The sequence below is a fragment of the Xenopus laevis genome, chromosome 3S (genome assembly GCF_017654675.1).
Source record: "Xenopus laevis strain J_2021 chromosome 3S, Xenopus_laevis_v10.1, whole genome shotgun sequence".
Classification (NCBI taxonomy): domain Eukaryota; kingdom Metazoa; phylum Chordata; class Amphibia; order Anura; family Pipidae; genus Xenopus; species Xenopus laevis.
The window spans coordinates 68,642,496-68,653,956 of record NC_054376.1 but is presented as its reverse complement, the minus strand read 5'-3'; the positions used below and the strand labels follow the sequence as shown (position 1 = coordinate 68,653,956).

The window sequence follows — 11,461 nt, the reverse complement described above, 5'->3', positions numbered from 1 at the left end:
TGCAGACTAGTGATAAAATAATTTTCCTGGTAGACACACTATTATCTGACATCATTTTCAGCTCCTTGCGGCATAGTGGTTCTACAAAGTGTATACATTAACATATATCTTTACTTCCAAATATATATTAGTATGTTTTATATCATCTTAGCAACTGGTTCTTCCATATAAACCAAGAATAGGCATATTGTATACCTTGGTAACTATGCCAAATATATGCAAATACATTTCCTGCTTCTTATATTTTATTGTATATATGTTATTTTTTATTTTGCTTTGCTTTTTTGCTAGAACACCTGTCTTATTATATTGTAATTACTAGCACTATAACACCATTGTTGTTTACATTCAAAACATAAAACAAATATTGCATTATATGACAAAAGAAAAAAAAGTAGATATTGTTTAATTAAACTAATGGCTGGAATGTATTTTCACATAACTCCTAATATGAGGCCTATGCTAACTGTTGTATTGACCCTTTAAAATTAATGGATTTGCCTTTGTGACCATTAGGACCATTAGGGAGAAACACATAGCTGGTTAAAATATATTTCTTATTGGCTCTACATTTCTGCACGAAGTACCCCTTGCTCAAAATGAATAAAACCCTTTGTCAGATACAAATGAGTCCTGTGTTCAATATAGTGAGGGCAGAAAAGAAGGCTTTAAGAACATGACCGTTTTTAAAATGGTGCTGGATATGTTATATTAGGAATTAAATTATAAAGAACCTAAACATGATTTTTTTCACATTGTACTAAAAAAACATGCTAAGAAGATTAATGTAATGTTTGTACATTGTATTTTTTGAATGGATCAGGCATTCACTTAAGTGGAATCGACTGTAACTATTAAACACAACAAATACAAAAGAAAGAAAGAAGGAAGGAGAAAGAAAAGACGTAGAACAGTGAAGTGTTTAGATGTTTCACCACATGATGGTCACCAACAAACACAACACACAGAGAAACGAGTATTAGGAAAATGGTTTAATATTGAAGACAGAAGCAAAAACTGCATCACACAATAACATACATTACAAAAATAAGTTTGTTTTTAACTACACAGTTATGTTCACAATGAAGACAGAAGAATCAGAAAAACTTTGATCTAAACAGCAAAAAAGCAAACCTCTATTTTTTTGTTTTACTAATACATTTATCCACTTAAAGTGACTGTGTACGCCTAACTCTAATTACCTTATTGTGTAACTGCACAATACATAATAAAAAGTGAAACTTACCGCTTCGTTTTAGACATAATTCTAAAGTCTAGACATAAGCAAATTAAAAAAGCAAGCCAAAGTTTGTAACTGTTAAAAGCAAAACCAACGTTTTGTTTATCAATCAGAACTCAAACTCAGAATCAGTCTGAATAAGGCCCTCAAGAGTAAGCCACACCTTTTCCTTTAGTTTTTTAATCTCCAGTATAAAATTTTGCACTGGTACAAAATTCATAAGTACAATCAGTTTGTAGAAATAGGAAAGCCTGTTTTTTTCATCGTTTTTTTTTTCTTTTTTTTTGGCTTAAATTCCATCACACAACAGAACCAAAAATGCATCAATTAAACAGAATACAGAAACAATACTGAAATGAACTTACAGTTTCCACTAAAAATTGCATTAGCTTTGGCTTTTCTCAGACAATACTCAAAAACTATTTGTAATTTAAAACAAAATGAATTATTATTCAATCTACAAACAACAATTCTCATAGCACAAAAAAGAAACACAAATACATTTCTTTTGTATGATGTAGTTCAGAATGTCATGAAGCTACAGCATTTTTCCTTATTGTCATTTAGCACTTGAATTAATACAGTTAATGACTTCAGAGTTGCACAAGTAAAAAAAAAAAAAACTAGAATCCCCATGGTGAAAAAAGTTGAACATATTAGTCCTTTAAGCACTGTCTTTTCAGTGCAATCCAGGTATGAAACCACATTGGTCCTGGGGAGGACCTTTAATTGTACCACTACAGATGTTGCTGGCTTTCATGTTTCGTTTAGGGCACACATTGCACACAGCACGCCATTTATTGAAAATGGGGTCGCTATATGTGCTAAATGCAGCTATAAAGCCTGGTGTACCTGTATACTTCAAGCTACCCCAGAACATAAGACATTAACTGGTTTTAATTTGGTTGCTAAGTCAATGCCTCTGACATATCAAATATTATTTAGCCTCACACTAATTATCTCTTCTGATACAGAGAGGTGCAATACCCTGACTTGTACCAATGTGTAATGGGGTAATATGTGCTTAATGCTGAGATTTTCTTGTATTCTTTATCAAATGTGAGTTGGTTAAAAGGATTTATAAATATATTAGAAAATGTTACCATTAATAGTAAATGTAACTTCTTTTATGAATCATGTTTCCAAAGGGGCAACATTTTACAAATTTCAAGTTAATCAAACTCACATAAATCTATAGGACAAAAACCTTATTTATAATCATTGCTTTTTTTTTAGTTTTTAATAAAAAAAATAGCCCTCAAATAGATCTGGATGGAGCCAGGAATACAGTAGTAAACTATTTTCTCAACACAGATGATGGTACATGGGGGAAAAAATAACTTCATACAAGTTTGACCTTACTGCATTTAATGGGTTTATTTATATTAGGCACTAACATGATGACAAACTCTTTATGGAGTGCAAAGTTTTCAAATCAGCTCTATAGGACACAGTTCCTGCTGGGGATTAAAAAAACAAAAGAATGTGTTTTCTTATTTATTGTGATCTGTACATGAGCCATGTAATTTTTGTTATATTCATGATGACAAAATCACAATGAGAAATATGGCACTTTTTAGTTTAATGTTTTGTTCTAAGCTTCTACAATGTGTATTTGATGATACTAGAGAAAAAAACAATTTTGTGTAGTTAACAAATTCTTTAAGTGTTCGTGTGCTTTATACATCTTAAAAGTTCCATGTGTGCTTTAAATAACCTGATTCATTAGGACAGCACGTGTAATTAAAAGGAATAGCAGTTCAACCGTTTGACACCTTAGGGACTTCCACAGACCATGAAGAAAGTACAATGGTGAGGTTTGCTTTCACAGCTTTTCATATGAAGAGTGGTTTTAAAAAAGTGTAACATGGGCACTTACTGTATACAATGTTTTACCAAAAAACATCAAAGAGAATTAACAAACAATAACGATTTCAGGCAACAAGACCACAGGATAGCAAGTTAACAAACTTTGTAACCTCTCTCTTTTTTTAAATAGAAGGGATTTATACAAAACACATAATAAAATACCCATGTTATCAAATTACTTCGTACACGAAATACACTGAAGCTTTAGGCAGGAAGTACCTTTGGAATTTGGCACTGTTTTTTTCCGCATATTTTTTTTTCTTTAAAAAAGAAAAAAAAACAGGTCACATTTTGCTGAACACAAACACATCTAAGTTCCCAACAATAGAAAATAATAACATCAATTCTTTACACGCCAACACAAAACTTTTTTTTCTGGAATAGTTTATGTTCACATGAAATCATAGCAAACAGACTTTATTTCTGAAAATTATTTTTCGTTCAGGTAAAACCAATTTGTTTTGAACTTTTTTTTTTACATAGAACACTGAAGACTTTTAAGACTTAATGAAGCCACAACTAAATTCACAGAAGCACCAATGTGACACAGTATACAGTTACCTTCTCTTCTGTACAATTAAACAGTATAAAATATAGGTAATTTCATGTGCATTAAACCATGGATTGTCTAACTGTGAGTCAGTTCAGCAAAAGGTGACAGAACTAGGTAGCATTTGCCCTGAAACAGGGTAAATATTTTCTTATACTAATCTACAAAAAAGTGGTTCTCTATATATAATTTAATGAGAAAGTGAGCCACCTAAAATGGCCTTATCAAAAAACTTTACACTGCCTGAAAAATGTAAAAACTATTACAGAGCTCTAGAGACTTAAAATCAGACAGTTTTTCTTAAACTGTTTAGGAAGTTGTCTGCTTCATTAAGAAACCAACATTCTGCATTCCTGGACACATATTGCTTTAGGTAACAGTGACCAGACAGAATGCTAATCCCTGTATAATACTTTCAAGTCTGTTTGTATCATGAAACCAAAGAGAAATTTTTTTTTTTGCCACAGGTTTTTTCTTTTTTTTTTAATATCTGATAGTAAATTTCAGTCTTGTGTGAATGCTGCAATGCTTTCACAGTTGACTTTTTTTCCCAGAATTCATAGCTAGATGAGATCACATATAAAATTCAGAAGTCAAACTAAGTCAGTTGGAGGACCAAACATGATGTGAAGTCAGAAAGACATCAGAAACAATGACGGGACGATGAAACTTTTTTTTTATATAGACGCCACAGGGACATGCTAGGCAAACGGTGAACTAACAGGCATGGAGATGTTCTAGGAAAAAAAAAAACAAGGAAGAGTATAAAGTTACACAGAATCTAAGCAGTATAAAAAATGTCACTTTTAAGCTCTTCAGTGCTGAACTGGTCAGTAGTCCATTTATACATAATGCAGTTCTGACATTCCCAGCACCGAAAGAGTTAACCAGTGAAGGAGTGTAAACAGATGCTAAAGGTTATATTTCATTCTATATTTGCATTTACTTGAAATTGCCCAAAAAGCTGCAATTAACAGCCTACCCCCCCCAAAAAAATCATCTAAGGTTAGTGCAGATGGGTTGCTTTGGGAAGGAAGGGGCACACAGGGTAAAAGAGGCCACTTAAACAAATGCCACTTGAACAAGTGCCAGACAACAAATATAAGTCACACAACAAACCTTTATCTAGCCAATGGAAACTAACAAACAGATAAACCACATGAAAACAAAACAAACAGGAGGAAGAGAATGAATTGTGCATAATGGGGTATGATGTGAAAATAGGTATATTTTTTTATTTAAACAATCTTTTACTCTAGAGTCTATTTTTAAAAGGTATCTAGCTAGCATTGAGAACTTCTCTTTAGGTATCCAATAAGTTAACAATAAACAACTCCCAATATGTCTGAGGCAGTAAAAATTTTGTATAAAAATAGAAATGTTTTTTTTTACAAATAAAATTTACAGGCCTGTGGCTTCCTTTATTATTAAATTTATCTTTCAAGAAACATCAAGTATTTTCACTCATTTTGTTATATTTAAACCCTGTAGCTTTAGAAACAGATCTCCAAGTCTTTTTTTTTACACGTCGCCTTAAAACATACTCATTGTATAATAACATAAATAAATTAATAAATAAACCAGTAACAAAAGCAGTATGTTATGATCTATCATAAAAACATAAATAATGACCAGTTATGTCAGAAAACCTACCCAAATGAAACCAAACCATCAAAAACATTTTGATGCAGTGGAAAGACTCATTTGTTTAGCCTATTTGTGAGTGATTCTTGCATACAAAAGTACACTAGGCAATCATATCACTCTTAACTGTTGGTGTCACTATCACATAACCAGGTCCTTAAATCTTTACTCATCTTCAGAAGTTGGATGGCACCATTGGCTGTAGAGTTTAATTGCACATAGTTTTTTTTTTAGCTATTGTAAATATTCAGGTGTCATACAAAGAAAATGGGAACTGAAGAATGAAACAAAATATTGTTACACAACTTGCTGGATTCTGGGTAAGAAAATAGCCAGAGTAATGGCACGATCAAGGGGGCTAGGGTAGAAGGGAATGGAAGCGTTTAATGTAAAAATAAATGTCTCTTTCGGAGAGCGTTGGTGAAATTTTCCTCCTCAGCCCCCAGTGGAGAACAGGCTGGCTCATGGGACTTACCCTAAGAATGTTAAAATAAGGGCAGAAATCTTCTGGGCTTAGGATCAGTAAGGTTTGCTATCATTTTTGGAGCGTTTCAGCTGAACTTTCAAGCGTTTCATGCCGATCTGAAAGCCATTCATTGCCTGGATAGCAGCTTGTGCAGAGACTGGATTGTCATAGCTAACAAAACCTAAAAAATGGAGGAAATAAATCACTATACTATAATACTTAATATCACATTCCATAGTTTTATAAGCAGAGCAATGAAACACCAACATTTTTAGCATTAGTAATATTATACCATGCCTAGAAGAGTCTAGAGAACTTAAAGTGGACCCGTCACCCAGACACAAAAATCTGTATAATAAAAGTCCTTTTCAAATTAAACATAAATTCCAATTTATTTTTTTATTAAAGCATTCATAGCTGTTGTAAGCTCATTTAAAAATCTCAGCTGTCAATCAAATATTGTCTGCCACTCCTCTATGCCAGTGGCATAGAGGCGGGGCAGACAATTACTTTCACTTTCCATTCAGCACTTCCTAGATGTCACTGCTCTCCACACATTCCCCCGTTCTCTTTACCATTTAATTGTGTAGCCAGGGCATGGGGATGGACATCAGGTCCCCCATTCTGGTGCACAAACAAGATTCTGAGATGATGCAAGGCTTGTCTTAATAACAGTGTCCACAAAATGGCTCCTGCCTGCTTGCTATAATTTTGAAATCTCAGACTGAAGGAAGCAAGATTCAAATAATTTATATAGTGTAATTAAAGTTCATTTTGCTTGACTAATGTGATAAAATAGGATTTTGAATAATTTTTTTGGGTGACGGATCCCCTTTAATATTAATTCAATTATCCCTTCATTTAACTGAAGCTAAAACTATAGTGTATTTTACTTTAAATGTATATTATTTGGTATGTTTGCTAATAAAAAAAGTGCAGCTTTTTAACAGCCTAATCCATCTTTAAAAATAGGATAGATCCTTTAATCTTCATGATTTGCAAATTATTCTCTATTATGCAACTGTTTTTTTCCCAGTTATGTCAGTTAGTTCATGTAGTTTGCATGTATGCAGGCAAGCTAAATATGTATATATAGTAGTTCCCAGGTTTTAATGTAGACCTATTTCACCCTACTTTCTGCGTTTTACATCTGCTCTCCTGTGTGTCTTTTACTTCTCATTTCCAGTGTATTTCTCTCCTCCTTCCCACCTTTGTCTTCTATCATTATACCATTATCTATTTTCATCCACTTTTTTAATTTTCCTAATCTTTTTTACCCTTTTTCTTCTGCATTTTTCATATTATTGTGTTCTATTAAAGTTTAAGTAACTCAGGGCTGTATTGCTAAATTCAAGTTGGACACATTTGACAACAATTAATATGTTGTTGATTATATCAGAACAGATTGAAGCAACTCATCATTATGTTCACTTTACATGTAAATAATTAAGTGGCAATGGGCCACAGCAAGTAGAACTGTGGACCTGATGTGGCTACAGTCTGCCAGTTTGACCATTACCGGGGGGGGGGGGAATGGGACTTACTTTCAAGTGGGCCTCATTTATAACCTTGCGTTTGTGGAACCAAGTGCAGGGCACGCTGCTGTGGGCACAAGTTAGGCCTCTACTTAAAGTGTGTTGTGCCCACTGGCATGTTTTTAATATTAATATTTTGTTTTTTTTTTACTGAGAAGCCTAGGTACTCCCATGTTCTGAAAGGTCACCAATCATTCTTCATTTTTTCATGATAATAGTTATTACAGGTTAATTATATTTTACTGCGGCAAGCAGTGCAATAGTTATACATTACAAAATGTGTTTATCGGAATATAAGTATTCAGCAAAGCTGAATCCACACCCTTAGGGGCAGATTTAAGTGTAAAATGAACGCTAACCACAGTCAAATTCAACTGCTTTCTACTCCTTTCTATGGGATTGTTAGAGGCATATTTATCAAATGGTGAACTCTATTTTTCACCCAATGATAAATTTACCTCTAAAGCTCTAATTTCACACTATAATAAACCTGCCCTTCAATGTTATGTGACTTTAAAAGGATTCAATGTGTTACTTCCCCCCCCCCCTAAATAAAGCAGATTTATCAGCTGTGTACAAATTTGAAAATGAAAACTAGGGTTCCAATGAGGTTTGGCATTTGGACACTTTTAAATGTTTAGCTGTATCAGTGGATCTACAATTTTAGAAAATCCAAGACAATTAAAGATACATTTTTAGTACAGCGTCATTTTCAATAAAAAAGGTCTTGTTTTTGAAGTAGACAATTAAAATTTTCTGTCACCTGCTAAAATGCAAAATACCTAACTAGAGAGATTTTCTGTTCTTTCCAAAACATAATGATCAACATATATATTGCTTTGAACAATATGAGGCAAAGGAAAATGATTGCAAATGCATTTCTTTGCCTCTATCAGTAAACAGTTAAGCATACATTAAAAATCCCTGAGTTAGACTCCTTAAATGCTATTGCTTTCCACTTAAATTTAAACTGCAGCAGAGGGATTTCACATTGAAGCAGAGTGAGAGCAGAAAAAGATAGGGGAAAATAGTACCTAGTAAGTGGAGTGCCTGCCTTGAGCACAAAACTGGGTGATTAGGTATTCTGGAAATGACACGGAGATAGTATAGCAGCAGCATTTCCTTGCACAGAAAGTAATTAGATTCATTTACTCACTTCATCAACTTGTCATGTAGTATTCACTTCCCTTTGTGAACTATAGTGTCTGCACATTGCGAATATTATAAAAAATAGAAAAAAACCCTAATACTGTCTGCTATGACACAGTGGTTAAATATTGCCAAGACAAAAAGACAATGAAAAATACTTCATTCTTATAAACTAAAGATAAAGTCAGAATGAAAAAGAGGAAGCACCCTAGTCCTTGCTCACTCAGATGGCTACCAGTAATTCTTAGCATAATTCCCCAAAGACAACACTCTGTCTGGAGTCTGGGGATTTTCCTAATTCAGATTTTAAAGTCGAAGGACTCAGGAAATGATGTGAAGGAACATTTTGGTGGCCTTATTGACTCATGATTACTGCATCAATGGACATTAAAGTGTACCCTTTTGGCAGCCTGGTGCAGTCCTGTCAGATCACAGTGTTCTATTGCTTTTGTGTACTTTATGCTTTTATAAGGGTACAGGGGATCCAGGAGTGGCAAAATCCTTCTGTTTAAATCCATTCATTCAAATCATACAGATTACTGGTTGAATATCTGCAAAGTAGGCCAAGCTATATGTGACTAGATTATTTTTATTATTTGTAACCCTTATGGTTAAGTGGTGCTAGATTTTGCATAAGTGTGACTACCATGGAGAGTGACTGTGATAATCACATTTATGATCATGGTATGGTACAGTATCCTTGACAAATGACAAAATTGCTGAGAGAATGCAGTTTTTAGAGACTTGTAATAATATTAAATAAGCTTAGTGGATGACTAAAACCATTAATAACCACATTATTTCCCTCTTGCTTTTGGCAACTTCTATGAAGGTAAAAATAGTCCAGCATGCTTGAGCATTCAATGTTCTCGATACTGATCTTGGCCTACTATATCTCCTCGAACTGTCCCTTATGGTGTTGTAATTCCTTTACTAGACGCTATGGCATTGTCCATCCAACTATGGTCTAATGTATTTGGGTGCATGATAATAGTATACACCAAGCTGCACAGTTACCGCATAGAAGGTTTTTGCAAAGCTAAGCTCAGGTTTGGTAAGTATGCTTTTGTTCTAAGCATAATTACATCAGGGAAAAACATTGAACACCGGTAACATTTTAATTGTTTAGTTGCTAGCAGTTCAAAGTTCAGGCTATATAGCTGGTTACTATTGCTCTCCCATTTTTAGCAACAGCAGCAGCATTATATATCTGAATGTAATCATTCTCTGTATATTTACTCACCAAAGCACTTGCTCAGATTGGTCTGTTTGTCAATAAATACTTTAGCAGAGATAACATTTCCAAAAGGCATAAACATCTGTAGGATGTCCTGGTCTCCAAACTCTTGAGGAAGATGGTAAATAAATAGATTTGCTCCTTCAGGGCCTTGAGAGGAAATAAAAAGGAGACCTGATATCACTCAAATGACATTCTTTTTTCAGACATCCTTAATAATTATTTTATTGCTTATGTTAAAAAAAATCTGCAGCAATGGTTTAAAGAAAACATATTATATAAAAACAAGAATGTGTCAGTGCATGATACCTTTGAAATATAGGGAAAAGTGGTTGTTTATTGAAAATGTTTGCAATAACACTACTATTCCTGCTCACGTGTTCCACTTCCTGCCCCAGGCTGTGCAGGGGGCCGCATTGCTCGACACACTGTGGGGCAGATTTATTATCACTTGAATTTCAAGTTGTGTGAAACTCGTTTAAATTCGTTTTTAATTTTTTTTAAAAATTTGACTATGATCATATTTATGAATAAGGTTGAATTGGGTGAATTAGATCAAACAGGTTTTATTCAAATTGCTTTGATTTGAATTGAGTTTTTTGCTGCACTGCTTGGACGGTGTATTCGAGTTTCTGGTTGCCCCACATTTTAAATAAACTTCCTTTTCTGCCTTTTTTTTACACAGGAAGTCCTCCAGCAGCCATTTAAGGTGCATTTCCCCACTGTTTCATCATTTGCTATTTGGATAGCAGGAATCAAAGGGGCATATTGCACCTGGTACTGCTGCTGCTCCACCTCTAGCTGTTGCTGCCTTTCCTGCCTAGCAATAATTACTATGGCAAACTAAGGTGGCAGATAATAATTTTATGCCCAGGCCATTTTAACTGCAAACACTCTCTTTCAAACTAAACTCAGGTGAGGGGTTTTATTGGTAATCCAGTGTATCCCAGCATTCCTTGCAGCCTTTAACCATTTCCTGAGCTATAGATAAGCTACATTGAGATTTCTCAGTACAGAAAACGAGATAAAGGATACTACGCATTGTCTATACATTCTCACCTTCTTTCTGGCTGCCCGCAGCACTCTGCTGTTGTAGCAAACTCTGACTGTATAATGTAGGCAGTGCCGCCGCTGCGTACTGCTGAATTCCTGAGTAGGCCTGGGTGAGGGCATCCATTGTACAAGCTGTACCATTCGTCAGGCCTGTGGCACCAAGTCCTCCATTCAGAGCTGCCATACCTGAGAGCATTTGAGCAACTTTACAAAAAACCCAACAATGGAGAAAGAAAATTGCACTTGTTTATTAGTGCTTTTTAAAATAATAGACCAATTGTTATACACCAAAAATGACTGCAAATGACCACTGAAACATATGGAAACTGAAACAAGAGCACAGTTGACTGTACTGTAAGTTACTGGCATGCAATGCAGATTGGTTACACCAACAACATTTCTACCTGTAAAAAAGCATGCAATTTAAACACATATTGCAACAACAATTCTATCTTGAAATATTGCATTGCAATCCCCATTATTCACTGTATTTTATATATTATATACTGTAAATACACACACAAATATATATATATATATATATCTATATATACTATAATTATATGCATATAATATCATTATTTTTATTGACTTGGTCTACAAATCTATGAATGAAACTTGTATGAAATTAGTATGAATCTATTCATCAAATTGAACCGTCCCATATTTCACACTATAAATAACATATTTTGCAGAATCAGAGTTACAGGAAGTTAAA

The 11,461-nt window shown here is 34.1% G+C and overlaps 1 protein-coding gene across 23 annotated transcripts in view; it reads right to left on the bottom strand.

The window, feature by feature from the left end:
- Positions 1-977: 977 nt before the first annotated feature.
- celf2.S (CUGBP, Elav-like family member 2 S homeolog) overlaps positions 978-11,461 on the bottom strand; it is a 282,887-nt gene continuing 272,403 nt past the window's right edge. For 7 of the 23 annotated variants that reach the window (XM_041587475.1, XM_041587455.1, XM_041587458.1 and 4 more), the window contains 3 exons: positions 10,750-10,947; positions 9,697-9,864; positions 978-5,950 (listed from right to left, as the gene is read on the bottom strand). In XM_041587475.1, the coding sequence (XP_041443409.1) occupies positions 5,823-5,950; positions 9,697-9,864; positions 10,750-10,947 (494 nt within the window). In that variant the 3' untranslated portion in view covers positions 978-5,822. 23 annotated transcript variants of the gene reach the window in all.